Here is a 15,490-nt window from a genome sequence, read left to right as displayed (position 1 = left end):
CAAATTTTCAAAATATTTTGATAGTATTTCAATATCTTGTGCTTCCTTTGCAGTCCTATAAATTTTACACATTTAAAAACATCTTCCTGGGGGCATGGGTGGCCCAGTCGGTTACGCATGCGACTCGATTTCAGCTCATGTCATGATCTCACGGTTCTTGAGATGGAGCTGTGTTGGGCTCTGCGCTGACAGCCCAGAGTCTGCTTGGGATTCCCTCTTCTCTCTCTCTCTCTCTGCCCCTACCCCACTCGTGCTCTCTCTTTTCTTTCAAAATTAATAAATAAACCTTAAAAATAACAAAAACATCTTCCTGAGAAGGGTTCCATAGATTTCATCAATGAGAATTGAGGTGCTTTTGCACACACACACACACTCGGTAAGAACTAGTCTAGAGCCTATCACTGACTTAGGTGCCTGATGTGCTGAGACCAGAATTAGGAGGTTCTCCCAAATACACACCCACACTTGTTGTAAAGCTCGGGGCAAGGGAGGAATTCTGCTTCCAACTGCTTTTACAGGATCGCTGCTCCCTGAAGCTGGGCGGCATGCTGCCCTCATGTTCTGGCTGGCTGTTAGGTGTCTCTGTCACTGCCACAGGGACAGAGGGACTGTGTCTTAGGAACAGTCTGCATCCCCCGTTTCTAGCACAGTCTGTGACACAGAGCAGGTCTCAATAGAGTTTGCAGAGTAAATGGAAATACAAACCAGAAATAAATCCTTATTGAAACTGACACACAAGTAGTTCCCATTGGATGAAGTAGGCGCGTGTGAATGCGTGGGCACAAGACAGGGTGGGGATATGGGGGAGAATATCAGAGGGATACGGGGTGCATAAAGCGAGACGTTCTTTTTTCAAAGAAATTCAAAACAGACTTCTGGAGTGTCATATTCTAAGAGTTTTGCTGGCCGTGAGAAAACAATTCCCCTGTGCATGGCCCCACCCAGCCTCACGTGGCCACCTCCCCCCTCCAGTGCAGGGGTGGCTCTCCAGTATATATAAACCTCTGTGAAGCCAAGGCGTGCACCGGCAGGGCCACCCGTCCAGACACCTCCCAGAGGAGGAGAGCTGTCGAAGCCTTGCCCGGTCTCTGCACATCACTGCCGCTGCAGGCCCGAGATGCCAGCCATCCAGCTGCTACTTCTAGCCTGTCTGGTATGGGGTTTAGGGGCCAGGACAGCCCAGCTCCGGAAAGCCAATGACCGGAGTGGCCGATGCCAGTACACCTTCAGTGTGGCCAGCCCCAACGAGTCCAGCTGCCCCGAGCAGGGCCAGGCCATGTCAGCCATCCAGGACCTGCAGAGAGACAGCAGTGCCCAGCGGGCAGACCTGGAATCCACCAAAGCCCGGCTCAGGTCCCTGGAGGGCCTCGTCCACCAGCTGACCCTGGACGAGGCTGCTGGGCCCTCAGCGACCCAGGAGGGGCTGCAGAGGGAGCTGGGCGTCCTGAGAAGGGAGCGAGAACAGCTGGAAAGCCAAAACAGGGAGCTGGAGGCTTCCTACGGCAACCTCCTCCGGGACAAGTCAGCTCTGGAGGAAGAGAAGAGGCGACTGAGGGAAGAGAACGAGGATCTGGCCCGGAGGCTGGACAGCAGCAGCCAGGAGGTGGCAAGGCTGAGAAGGGGCCAGTGTCCCCAGGCCCGCGGCACCCCTCAGGATGTGCCATCAGGTTCCAGGGAAGGTAAGAATGTGGGGTGAAGGGGTCCCCAAGTCCAGAAGGTGGCATGGCTCATAGTGACCTGTTACAGGTGGTCCAGGCTTGCTCTCCTGCCCTCCCCTCTCTTCCGGAGGCTGCACGTCCAGCACGAGGCAGACGAATCCAGGGGAGCAATCAGCCTCACAGGTTACTAGTCATCTCGCTCCTGGGAGCTCTGTTCGGGTCAGCGGTCCCGAGCTCTTGTGGCTTCCGGGATGGTTCTCACAGTGACGATAAAATGAGAAATAGGAGACCAGGTGAGACGTATATGTAGATGATCAGTAGAAGGTTCCCAACTAGGCTTTTTAGAAAACTACCCCTTCGGTGGGTCTTTCTTTGGAGACTGTGATTCCTGCCTCTTGTTGTTAAAATGACCTGACAATCGATTTATGAAATCATGATAGACGGTGGGGATTTTTTCATGTCCTTTCTTGGCAAAATAAAGAGGTGGTGACTCTTTGTCGGGTTCCTCAATATGTTGTCTTTGCGAATTTTCGGCCTCTTTGCCCAATCCGAGGACCTCTGCTTTTAAGTCACCAGGCAACTCCTTGAGGTGGCTCTTTCTAAGTTGCTGGGCTGTTCGTCCTTGTCCCTGCTTGAAGGTGAGTCCGTGAGTGTTGGCTGCAACGGGGGGCACACTCTCCCCATTAGTTGGGAAGATAGTATTTGTGTCACTTTTTTTGAAGCTGTGCTCCCAAATATTCACTGTTGGAGAAGTTTTCCAATCGGGAGGAAACAAGCAAGGAAATCCAACTGTGGGACAGTTAGTCCAGACTCATCAGAGATGTCACCATCAAGAAAGAAAGAGGACAGGTGGATTGTTCTAGATTGAAGGAGGCTAGAGAGATGCGGTGGCCAAATGCAGTGCCTGGCTCTGGACTGGCTCCTACATCCAGGGGAAAAAAAGCTACAGGGACAGGCTTGGAATCACTGATGATATTTGAATATCGGCTGCTTCTACGGTCATGCTATTGATGACTGCTCAGTTTCTTGGGCGAGAGATGGTGTGGTGGTTAGGGAGAGTATCTTCCGAGAGTACATACTCAAGTCCTTAGGGGAAAGGTGTCAGAATGGTTGCAATTTCCTTTCAGGCGGTTCAGCAAAGACTGTAAATATGGAAAGAGTGACAGAAAGGAAGGTAAAAAAATGCACCAAAGTTTTCACAACTGGTGACTCTCTGTGAACAGCACGTGGCGAGGAGGGGGGGACTTATTGTACTATTCTTTCAACTTTTCAAAAGGCTTGGAGATCATCAGAATAAAACAATGGGAAATTATTTTCTAAAAAGGCTTTCTACATAAAAGGCAAAGTCTGCAAATAAGCGAGACTGACAAACATCAAAGCCTGTATGTGACCTTGGGCAAGTCCTTTACCCTCTGGACCTTGACTTCTTACCCCACGTGCTAATGAGAATGTCTACTGTGAAGGATGTTTGTGGGGCTCACGAAATAACTCTAAGATGGAAAGGATTTTTAAAGACCCTGTATTGCTGTAGTTGGAAGAGATTTGATGCTAAATTTTACAACAAAAGAAAATGAGGCCCGAAGGGCCCCGGGTTGCTCGGTGATCAGTGGTCGCACTAAAACTTGCTGAACTCGAGTCTTTGAGCACAAGTAAAAGAATTAGTATTAATAGGAACATTATGAAGATTACTTATTTCAGACTGTTAAGTGAATGGAGTCACATTCTCAACAAAAACCCGTGTGTGTGTGTGTGTGTGTGTGTGTGTGTGTGTGTGTGTGTGTGTAAACAGAGGCAAATAGCCTTTTATTGCCCTGTGGTCATTTAACAAGCCTTGGGGAATTTATGAGATGTGTTCTCTAATTTTACATTTCTTTTTGTTCTTTCCAGCTACTCTACTTTTGAAATAAGGACAACAGCCCATTAGAGTGAACTCCAAGCTTGGAAACTCTTTTTAGCCATGGGTTTTTTTTTTTTCATGAGCAGGAAATTACATTAGCACAAGAACGTAGAGCTGCAAAGTGGCCTGGAAAGCATCTGATCCACTGGCTCATTTGTGCAGATGTGGAAACTGAGGTCCAGAGCTGGTCCATGGCCACCTAGCCAGCTAAAGGCAGAGCCAAAACTCAAATTCAGTTCCTCCCCTTCCTGAGGTCCAGCGGCCCTTCGGGGACCCTGAGGTGACCCCTGGTTTATAGAACCTAATGGTAAAAAACAGGAAGTGTGCATTTAAACATCAGGGAAAGAAATGTTTGGAACCAAAGATAGGCTTCGAGGTCTTAAATCTGAGGGTAAAGAAAGGGCTTTCTGGGCAGCTGGAGGTTAAGTGCGGCTGTGCTCGATGCAGGGGCGGCAAGAACTGAGGGTGAGGGCAGGGGAGGCTGCAGGAGCCCAGCCCAGGGAGGCCACAGAAGGTGGACTTTTTCTTCGTCTGCCATTCAGACTGTCACCACCACTGTCTTTATGGTGTAATTGTTACATAGAAAAAAGATCTTCTTAGAATCACAGAAACCCCTTGTTCATGTGTGTGTGTGTGTGTGCGCGTGCGTGTATGAGAGAGTTGAGATAGTATATATACAATTTTGTCGTAATAATTTTGCAGCAGAGTGTCTGGACACCTATTAAATAAGCCCCAAGAGAAAAACACAGATTACCACAAGATCTCTCAGAGTCAGTTAGCAGTGTCCCAAGAGAAGCCCACTTTCCCCTTTACTTTGCGTCTGCTTCAGTCTATACTTCCCAGAGAGAAGCCTGGGGTGGGGGCTTTTATGCAGTGATTTACGTGGGTCTAATCCCAGGGAGATCAGGAATCAGGGGCAGGGGAGAGCGAGTCAGAGAAGGAAAGCGAGCACGTAAGGAGGGAGGGGGCATTCCCCAGTGGGTCCCCACAGTGGATGGTGGAGGCTTGACCCCACCAAGCCCTGCCGGGGAGCTGTGTAGAATGAGGGCACCCAGGTGGTTCAGTCAGTTGAGTGTCCGACTTCAGCTCAGGTCATGATCTCACGGTTTGTGAGTTCGAGCCCCGCGGCGGGCTCTGTGCGGGCAGCGAAACTCCTGCTTAGGTTGGGATTCTCTCTCTCCCCGTCTCTCTCTTTCCCTCCCCACTTGTGCTCTCTCTCAAAAATGAATAAACATGTTAAACAAAGAAAAATAGAATGCAGCCAAGGGAGGGAGCATTCATTCGTGGATCCCGCTCCCATGATGCACAGATGTGGGCACCAGACTGGCTCTTGTGGAGTCAGAGAAGCTGGGGCAGGGCAGCGGAAGCCAGGTCCCGGCCGATGACACCTGCACACGACAGGTTGCCACGGCAATGGCTGGGAAAAGGTGGGCAGGACATGGAGGAGGAGCACCAGAGGTGTTCAAGGCAAGGGCTGCAGATAGCAATCCCCTGTGGGGGTGACCACGCAGATGAGAGGTAGTGGGCAGAAGCAGGCAGCACTCTGAGCGCAGTAAATGCATCGTGACGAAGGGCTTCTTGTGCTCCTGCTGCCCTACTGTTTTAAAACGCCGTTTAATGATTATAACGTTTACCCGTACATAATATTTTGGCATGCACGTTGATCCCAGAGACAGTACATGTTGGCGTAACACCCGGGACATTAGTCTGCTGGCTAATCTTCGCTTTCCTGGGAGTTTCTGGCTTAAGCTCCCTAGAATGTGTCTGCAAAGCAGAGGTAAGGGACAAAGGGCAGAGCATGCAGAAAGTTTCCAGAATTTTGCAATAGGCATGAACTTTTCAACCACGGAAGGACTGAATCTTAAGAGAAACAAACAAATAAAAGCCCTAAAAATTTTTTAGCTATTGGGTACAATACAGTCCTTAATATTTTCATAACCTCTTTTTGTTTTCTCCCCACGTTCGGAAGGAAATATGAGCGATTTTTCAACATTCCAGAGAAATTTTGATTTTGACACATTTTTATCGAGGACATTTCGTTTATAGTTTGAACTAAGAATACTGAGGCTCAGAGAGGTCGAGCAACTTTTCATAACCTCTTTTTGTTTTCTCCCCACGTTCGGAAGGAAATATGAGCGATTTTTCAACATTCCAGAGAAATTTTGATTTTGACACATTTTTATCGAGGACATTTCGTTTATAGTTTGAACTAAGAATACTGAGGCTCAGAGAGGTCGAGCAACTTGCCCAAAGTCACACAGCAGGGACGTGGCAAGCCCGAACTAGGAAGCTACGACTCGGGCCCAGTCCCAGTCCCGGCTCCTTCACACAGCTGCTTCCCACCTTTGCCCCCCCCCCCCCCCCCATGCATCCTCTCCCACAGGCCTCTGTCTTCATGCCAGACGGCTCTGCCCTGGGAGCTCACCATTGCCAGATGCTCCTGGCTGAAACAAGCAAGAAGCAGCCAGCTGACTTGTCAGCCTACCATCCCACCTGCCAACGGAGAAAGGGCCTTGCTGTTGTTCTGGAAGCCATTCCCTGACTAACTGCTTCACTATGGTTCTCGTTTACTGCTAAGAAAGCAAGTGAGGTGTGGTTCTGGCAAAGAGGGAGGAGAGGCGTGGGGATGGGGCAGAGAGACAGGGGAGAGAGAGAGAGAGGGAAGATGGGACGGAGGAAGAAAAGGGCCCTCTGCGCAGAGCTGTGAGGACCTCAGTGGGACCAGGAAAGGAACTCAGCAGCAGCCACACACCGGGGCCACCTCTTCTTTGGCAGCCGGCCAGAAGCCTGGGCTCCCTAGTGTGTGCCACCTGGGAGCTGTGCGTGCCACCCGGTGGCATCTGAGCTCGGGTCCAGGAGTGAGTCACTCCCCCCAGTTCTGAGCAGCTTGTCTGAAGCTGCTGGAAAAGCCTCAGGTACGGGTCTGCATCCAGTCAGGGCATAGACTCCACGCTGCGGGTTATGTCATGGCCTTTTAGTGTTTATTTTATTTTTTAATTTTTATTTATTTATTTTTATATGCTTGAGAGAGAGAGACAGAGAGAGAGACAGAGAGAATTAGTGGGGGAGGGGCAGAAGGAGGGAGAGAATCCCAAGCAGTCCCCATGCTCAGCTCAGCTGGGAACCCGACTGGCAACTGAAACTCACTGCCGTGAGATCATGCCCTGAGCTGAAATCAAGAGTCAGATGCTTAACCAACTGAGCCCCCCAGGTGCCCCAGGGCCTCTTTTTTTTTTTTAATGTTTATTTTTGAGAGAGAGAGAGACAGAGTGTGAGGGGGAGGGCAGAGAGAGAAGGAGACACAGAATCCGAAGCAGGCTCCAGGCTCTGAGCTGTCAGCACAGAGCCCGATGCAGGGCTCGAACCCATGAGCATGAGATCATGACGTGAGCAAAAGTCCAACGTTCAACTGGCTGAGTCATCTAGGCGTCCCCGCCAGGGCCTCTTAATAGAAAGAATCAGGTAGAATGAAAGCACAATATGAGCTGAATAAGTAAGCTCTACCTGGCACCTTCGGGCTGAGGGAAGGTCCCAGAGGAAGGACAAACTTGGACCAGGTCGGGCCTCACAGAGGAAGGTGAGGGCCAGCCCATCGGATAGCAGAGAAGCTGGCCACTTTGTCCAGGCTGGAGCCGAATGCCCAGCTCCGGAGGGTGACCGTGGTGTGGGACACTGGGGTCAGGGACGGCTGCGGAGCCGGCTGGGGGCCTGTAGAGGAGGCCGGCAGAGCACGGGGGGGCCTCTGCAGGGACTCTGGGTTCTGTGTTGACAGGGCTGTGGAAAGGTCATGATCGGGCCGAGGCTGCAGGGTCGCAGAGGAACCGAGTCTTGGCTGGGGCAGGACTCCACCAGATGTCCTCACCCTCACACGGCTAATCCAGCCTCCCTCCACACCCCCACACCCCCCCCCACAACTTCCTTCCACAATCTCCCCCCAGCGCCCTCTACTGAGGAAGCCTGACATCGTGCTCACTTGAAAGGAGAAATGCCTCGTTTTTCAGAAAACATATATGGAAGTGTGCATTTGGCACCGAGGGGCCATCAATTTATAACCGACCAACCTCCCCACCGCAGGGAGGAAAGGTTCACAATTGCCATGGCCTAGACAGACCCAGGTTCAAATCCTAGTCCCACCACTAACCAGCTGTGTGGCCTCGGGCAAGTTACTTAACCTCCCTGTGCCTCAGTTTCCTTTTCTGCAAAACGAAGAGAATATAGTCCGCATCAGGACCGTTATGTGGAAGAGAGGTAATGACAGCGAGCTCCTAGCACAGTCCCCGGCTCGCAAGAGGCACGTAGTAAGTGGTGGCAATAATTACATGAGGTGCGGACTGCAGCCCTAAAGCCTTCTTCCATTTTTTTTTTAAAAGCTGTGAAAGTATCAGATCACATAAAGAACTTATATGAAACTGCTTCAAAAGGTGGAAAGAGCTATAAATACCTGTTAATCATCCCTTTCCCCAAAGCATCTGTTTTCAGTATTTCGGGGCCAGTATGTCAGCTGTCTTCGGGCAAGTCTCCTGGGAGAATGCCTGTTCGGGTTTGTTTCCCCCACTTTCTCCCCTCTGTGGGTAAAGAGGGCCTTTCTCTTAATTTTCTTCTCATTGATTTGCAGGCGTGTCCCTTTCCTTTTCTCGGCCTGTGTCTATTTCTCAGGAAGTCGCTACGCCCCGTGATCACCACGGTCACGTTCACAGGATAAGGCACTGTGCACCAGATGCACAGAGGAAGGGCCCGGCACGGGGGCCGCGTGGCTCACAGTGGCCCTAGTATGGCAACCGTGGGTCCTGGAGCCGAAAGGTGGGGACCTGGGGTGGGGCAAGGGAACTCTCTAGAAGTTTTGTACAGCTGCCACTGCAGTATTTGTCTCTCACCTCACACTGCCTACACTCGCTCCGGTGTTCTGAGAATGAATGGAAACAAAAGAAGTTTGGAATTGTTCTGAGGAATGGTCCGTGATGGTCCAAGGAAAGGTACAGAGGAAAAGCAAACAGCTCACCTCAGGGAGTTTGCTGATTTTGAGAAGTTGCCTCTGCTCAGCCTGAGAGGTCGGCCAGGCACGGCGGGGCGGGGGGGGGGGGGGGGTGAGGGGAGTGGGGGGGGGGGGTGCTCCCCATAGCCAGGGGTCAAGGCTCCCTCGCTGTGTTTTAGGCCTAAGAGAGCAGGCGTAGGGGCGGGAGAGGCAGATGGAGAGCGGGGAGGCCTGTGCTCCAGGAAGCAGGAATAGTTACGAACCGCTCTGCTCTCCCCTCGAAGAGGAAGAGGTCCCTCACTCTTACCTCCTCCTGGCGGCACAGAAGAGCAGGGAACCTCAGACACCCCGCCCCTCTGCCATGCTGCCCACAGGCAGCACCAATTCCCTGGCTCAAGTGTGGGGGTCGCCAGCCCTGGACAGGAAGGAGTGGCTGGTGACAGTCCCCAAGTTGGTCTGGGAAAAATACCCATGAGCTAGTGAATCAGCCTCTGCCCTGTCAAGGCAAGCTGGGAGTAAAGAGCAGAGGAGCTTCCTCACCTCCGTAGATCTTCAGGCAGACAGAAGCAGATTCAGGGAACCAAATTCATTTCCCAAGATGCTCGCGGAGACATTTGTATCGTCCAAGGGGACCTTGTTCCCAAAGCAGCCTGGAGTGAACCCATGTGACTCCTCAGCCAGCCCCTGAATTCCTCAAGGCCGTGGACAAGTGTATCTCATTCACCCTGTATCTCCACAACCGGCACAACCTTGCAGTGTAGGTGTCCCGGAGGGGCTGGCTATTTAGATGGATGGGCAGCTCCCCGAGACTGGGGACACTGAAGACCTGCCATGTCCTTGGGGGTGTCCCCACTCGCCCCTGGAGTTTGGGCTGCATAGCTAGGATGCCCTCAGTTGGCCACACATTTTGGCTGAAGGCTCTCAAGTGCTCACACAGCCCACTCTGGACTGGGGGACACCCAAGCAGGAGGATGCAGGCCCTCAGGACAGTCACAGGCCGGCAGAGAGCAGGGCAGGCGGCAGCCGGAGGGGGGCCACAGCTCAGCTACACAGCCCCTCACAAGCCTGAGAGCTTTTTTTTTTTTTAAGTTTATTTATTTATTATGCATGTACAGGTGCCTGAGCTGGGGAGGGGCAAAGAGAGAGGGAGAGAGAGAATCCCAAACAGGCTCTGAGCTGTCAGCACAGAGCCGGATGAGAGGCTGGAACTCACAAACCATGAGATCACGACCTGAGCCGAAATCAAGAGTCGGATGCCCAACTGACTGAGCTCCCCAGGCACCCCAAGCCCGAGAGCTTCTAGGCTGGATAGGAAGTGTTCCCCACGGCCTTCTGGTACTGTCGTTCACCGAAGAATGTGTGGCTGAAGACTGATGAAATGTGGCAGAGCCAGAAGGGTTAAGCATTCCATTGTAACCTGTGCCTGAAGGGCAACTTGAGCTAACAAGTGACAGAAGACAGAATGTCTGCCTGACCTTCTCCACTATGCAGGAGCCCAGCCCCAGTCACCACACTGACTGCCCTCGGGGACAGTGGCGTGGGAACCCCAAGCGGGGCGGTCACCCCGGGGGCCGAGAACTGACTGAGATGGCCAGCAAGAGAACAGGCCACCATTCTAAGCATTTTATTCTGATGCTCTGACGTCTGGGCCTCGAAGATTAGCCAATTCCTAGAGACAGCATTGGACCCACCTGCCAGCTCGCTTCTCACGCGCAAGCCCACCCACCCAGCGTCCGTGCCCCACCCGGCCTCTATCAGTGATCACAGTCAAGGGACCATCCGCCTGCCCTCATCTCCTCCGAGCCCGGTACCAGACAACCAGGGACAGCCCCTATGCCCCAGGCCTGCTGAAATTATTCACGCCAGCCAATCCTAAACCTGTTTACCTGGCCTGGCTCATTCCTTCCCACAGGAAAAAACAGTAAAGGCTCCTGCCCATGTTCCCCTCCCTCCTGAGTGACCCCTGGCGCTTCCCCATGTGGGCCTTAGGGTGTGGGTGTGCCTTCCCACTTGGGATAAGTGCCTTCCCCTTGGGATCAGTGTCTTTTCATCAGCGATCAGCTCCTGACCTGCTGGCCTCACCAGACGTACCTGCGGTGGCTGCTGCTTTTTTATTGGATCCAGGGACTCCTGTATAACACTAACCCTAACCCAGAGTAGCAGTGTGTGACACGGTGTGGTAACTTTAGGTCTCACCAGTGCCTCCCACACACACCCCTTCCCTTCTCTATACACAACCCCCGCCCCCGCCCACAAATTCCTATAGGAGCCCTGCACATTTTCTCCTGGTCCAAAACTGGTCTCAGAAAGGGTTCTGACAGTATATTTCAATTGACCATGTAGAGCTGAATGTATTACTTCTTATAGGAACATTTGCATCATGACCAGGAAGAACCTTATGTCATGCAGGGAGTTGTTGATTGTTGAATTTCAGGCATCCCAGAAAATGCTAAGGGCCTTCTGAATATCCCAGAATCACCTGCTAATAAATTAGACCCGCTAGTGGGAATTATTTTAAGGGGCACGAGCTTACTTTATTTTATTTTGAATACCCTACTCTGTGCTAGGCATGTCGCTATGCAATGTATTATTTGTGAGCTTTTTATCATGGAAATCTTCCACACATTCATAACAGTAGAGAGAACATGAACCCCAGTTCTGACAGCTGTCTGATGAGTTTTTTTTTTTAATGTTTGTTTGTGAGAGAGGGAGAGAGAGTGTGAGCAGGGGAGGGGCAGAGACAGAGGGAGACACAGAATCCGAAGCAGGCTCCAGGCTCTGAGCTGTCAGCACAGAGCCTGAGGTGGGGCTCGATCTCCTGAACCGTGACATCATGACCTGAGCCGAAGTCTCAACCGACTGAGCCACCCGGGTGCCCCAGAGGGAGAGAGAATCTTAAGCAGGCTCCATGTTCAGTGTGGAGCCGACTCGGGGCTTGATCCCATGACCCCGGCTGGGGTCATGACCTGAGCCGAAATCAAGAGTGGGATACATAACTGACTGAGCCACCCAAGTGTCCCTTGTTATCTCCTTTTAAAGTTTTATTTATTTAATTAATCTTTACACCCAACATGGGGCTCAAACTCATGACCCCAGATCAAGAGTCACAGGCCCTCTGACTGAGCCAGCCAGGCACTATCTTAAAACAAATCTCAAACATCATCTTATCTCTGGAAGCCTATTTAAATACCATCCTCAACACAGTCATTGGGCCATTCTTCCTCATAGTACGAGTTTGTCTCTTTCTTTTAATATAGTTTCTAAATGGAACGTGGAGACTGTCAACTTCCAGGAACTGAAGTCAGAGTTAACTGAGGTTCCTGCTTCCCGAATCCTGAAGGAGAGTCCATCTGGCCATCCCAGGAGTGAAGAGGGAGACCCTGGTATAAAATTAAATTTCTTCCCTTTTGTACACACCTGGTCTTGATCTATGACTAGCTCTGTGCTCAGAGTTGGTCAGCCCACTTTGGCGGAGGGCAGGTCATCAATGAGCCCTGGCAGAGAGAAGGGAGGAGGGAGAGGAAGAGCCCCTCTCTGCCAGCTTTCCAGGGCATGCTGGCAGGTGTCCGCCTTTCCCTAGCAAAGCCTTACATCTCATCACCCACGTGGGGGGTGGTGGGCTCAAGTGGGCTGCAGAGGGTGGAGGCTTAGGGAGGGGTGAGGGGTGGTGGGAAGAGGAGAGATATGTTTATTTCACCCACTTGATTGCCACATAGAATTATTTTTAAAAGAATTTTTTAATGTTTATTTTTGAGAGAGAGATAGACAGACAGACAGAACATGAGCAGGGGAGGGGCAGAGAGAGACAGGGAGACCCAGAATCCCAAGCAGGCTCCAGGCTCCGAGCTGTCAGCACAGAGCCCAACTCAGGGCTTGAACTCGTGAGCCGTGAGATCATGACCTGAGCTGAAGTTGGACGCTTAACCGCTTAACCGACTGGCTCTGTTACTAAAGGTATCTTTTCTGAACTTTGGGTCCTGAGGTATTGCCCCCTCTCCCAAGTGTTCCCTGAAAGCCTGACTTTAAGGCAAACACTGTGGTTTTCAGAAACTGTGACTATCCGTGTCACGGACAATTATTCCAAGCAGAAGAGCATGTATGGTGGTGGGAAGTTTTGAAATACCCAGAGTAGGGTTCCCTGAGACATGAGCAGCAGAGACTTCCCATTTTCTAGAAGGACATTGAGAAAAGCACAGAGATCTGTTGCATTTATTTCCACGGAATCTAAGTTTTCAACCATTTCTTCACTACATTTAAAAAATTATGTTCAGGTTTTATTGTATTTAAATGGTGCCTAAACTATGTGGTCCATTGGTTAGGGCTTGAAGAACTTCATTTTATAGAGTTTATTATAATGACTTGATTTTTGTTTCTTTTTTTTTAATTAAAAAAATTTGGGGGGGGGGATGTTTGTTTATTTTTGAAGGAGAGAGAGAGAGCGTGAGCAGGGGAGGAGCAGAGAGAAAGGGAGATACAGAATCCGAAGCAGGCTCCAGGATCTGAGCTGTCAGCACAGAGCCTGACGCGGGGTTGAACTCACGAACTGTGAGATCATGACCTGGACTGAAGTCAGACGCTTAACCGACTGAGCCACCCAGGAGCCCCTTGTTTCATTTTTCAAAATGAAGTAAATTAGACAGGAAAGTCATAAACAGTAGTATGATGAATACCCATGAGTTCCCACCCGGCTTAAATCAAATATTAGAAACACAGTTTGAAGCCCTCGGTACAGCCTCATCTTTACAACTGACAGCGAGTAGGAGAAGTCCAATCCATACGGCATATTGAGCACATAATATTTACTGGGCATTTACTCTATGCCAAGCACCTAATACGTATAATTACATTTAAAGTTTCCAACGTCTCTACTACCCAAAACACTATACCCCTTTACAAATGAGAGAGCCGAGGTTGAGGGGGCTGAGGGACCTGAAAGTCACACAGCCAGCGGATAGCAGAGCCTGACTTTAAAAGTTTTTAATTTATTATTTATTTCTGAGAAAGAGAGAGTGCGAGCAGGAGAGGGGCAGAGAGAGAGACAGAGAGACAGAGAGACAGAGAGAGAGAGAGAGAGAGAGAGAGAGAGAGAGAGAATCCCAAGCAGGCTCCATGATGTCAGCGCAGATCCCGACCCGGGGCTTGAACTCACAAAAACGTGAGATCATGACCTGAGGCGAAATCGAAAGTCAGATGCCTACCTGGCGGAGCCACCCAGGTGCCCTGGCAGAACCCGAGTTCAAACCCAGATGCTCTGTCTCCGGCCTTCTGGCTTTTACCGCTTCCACGTGGTAGAAAGGTGGTGGAAAGGCGTTTTACGAGTCGGTTTGCCTTTCATTCACCAGGATGCGGAGAACTGGTTTGGGTAGGGGAGCCGCTCACCCTGAGAAGAGCTGAGACAATCACGGGCAAGTACGGCGTGTGGATGAGAGACCCGAAGCCCGCCTACCCCTACACCCAGGAGACCACGTGGCGAATCGACACCGTGGGCACGGACATCCGCCAGGTGTTCGAGTACGACCTCAGCAGCCAGTTCCTGCAGGGCTACCCTTCCAAGGTTCACGTGCTGCCCAGGCCGCTGGAAAGCACGGGCGCCGTGGTGTACCGGGGGAGCCTCTACTTCCAGGGGGCCGAGTCCAGAACCGTGATCAGATACGAGCTCAACACCGAGACAGTGAAGGCTGAGAAGGAAATCCCCGGGGCGGGCTACCACGGGCAGTTCCCGTACTCCTGGGGCGGCTACACGGACATTGACCTGGCTGTGGACGAGACGGGCCTCTGGGTCATCTACAGCACCCAGGAGGCCAAAGGCGCCATCGTCCTCTCCAAACTGAACCCGGAGAGTCTGGAACTTGAACGAACCTGGGAGACTAACATCCGAAAGCAGTCAGTGGCCAATGCCTTCATCATCTGCGGCCACTTGTACACCGTCAGCAGCTACTCGGCACCCGATGCCACCATCAACTTTGCGTATGACACGGGCACAGGGCGCAGCAGGGCCCTGACCGTCCCCTTCAAGAACCGCTACAAGTACAGCAGCATGGTGGACTACAATCCCCTGGAGAAGAAGCTCTTTGCCTGGGACAACTTCAACATGGTCACCTACGACCTCAGGCTCTCCAAGATGTGAAAAGCCCCTCCTACCGGGAGGTGATGCGGAGCGCTCCTGAGGGGAGAGCCAGCCAGCCGAAGCCCACGCGGCTCTTCTCTGCTTTCTGAGCTTTCGTTACTAATCCAGAAGAATGCGCTTCGTCGCCACGTCTGTGGAAATAGCCACCGGGGGGTTTAGACGGTTTCACAATACGTATTCTTTTCTTCTGCCAGGTTTCACGGGGCTGTTGACCCAAAACGGTTCAAGTTTGGTGGTGATTTGGGGCCAAAGCTCTAACGCATAGTCGTCTCATCGTGAAAACTACAAGGCTTTCTGTAAAAGGCCCTCCCTGGCTAAAAGAGGAGAGTTTGGGCAGAACAGCTCGCCCCGTCGTGGCGTCCAGGGTCATTCCCTGCACGTCGCACAGTTACCATTAGCCATGACACAAAGCGGCACTTCTAGAGGAGGGACAGCTCCTGCAACCTGTGCCGAACATATGCATAGTCGGCTTCTAATGCTTCACGCGGGGTCCAGTGGGTGTCACATAACCTTTGCCCTGGGAAATAAAGTGATCTTACACACCATCCACCTTGAACTTTGTGGGATACTTTGCTTAGGAGGAGAGTACGGATTCCAACCATCAGATAATTCCTTTGGGTTGGGAGCTGTGATTGCCGGATGCTAAGGGTGTGTGTGTGTGTGCGTGTGTGTGTGTGTGTGTGTGCGCATGCCTGCGTGACTGAGGGGCCTGCACCTGGTTTTGAGGTGCCACCCAGGATGACACCAGCCAAACAGTGGAATTCACCCCTCCCCCGCATACCATCTCCTGGTGCTCGTGGTCTTTCCCAAACTGTCTTTTCGTCTTTCCCCAGCTC

At 51.6% G+C, this 15,490-nt stretch overlaps 1 protein-coding gene across 1 annotated transcript; it reads left to right on the top strand.

Moving 5' to 3' along the window:
- The first annotated feature begins 1,027 nt into the window (after positions 1–1,027).
- On the top strand, positions 1,028–15,199 carry MYOC (myocilin). Its single transcript, XM_047840711.1, has 3 exons — positions 1,028–1,679; positions 11,785–11,910; positions 13,870–15,199. Exons 1-3 carry the CDS (start codon positions 1,118–1,120, stop codon positions 14,652–14,654), a joined length of 1,473 nt encoding a protein of 490 aa, XP_047696667.1. The 5' UTR covers positions 1,028–1,117; the 3' UTR covers positions 14,655–15,199.
- Positions 15,200–15,490: the final 291 nt, after the last annotated feature.

The sequence above is a fragment of the Prionailurus viverrinus genome, chromosome F1, assembly GCF_022837055.1.
Source record: "Prionailurus viverrinus isolate Anna chromosome F1, UM_Priviv_1.0, whole genome shotgun sequence".
Taxonomy (NCBI): Eukaryota; Metazoa; Chordata; class Mammalia; order Carnivora; family Felidae; genus Prionailurus; species Prionailurus viverrinus.
Note: the sequence above shows the minus strand (reverse complement) of the source record. Positions and strands in the feature narration are given on the sequence as shown.

Coding starts and splice junctions, on each gene's coding strand:
- MYOC (XM_047840711.1), top strand. CDS start 1,118: ATGCCAGCCATCCAGCTGCTACTTCTAGCCTGTCTGGTATGGGGTTTA. Junction 1,680..11,784: donor GCCATCAGGTTCCAGGGAAG/GTAAGAATGTGG, acceptor CTTTTAATATAG/TTTCTAAATGGAACGTGGAG. Junction 11,911..13,869: donor GAGTGAAGAGGGAGACCCTG/GTATAAAATTAA, acceptor TTCATTCACCAG/GATGCGGAGAACTGGTTTGG.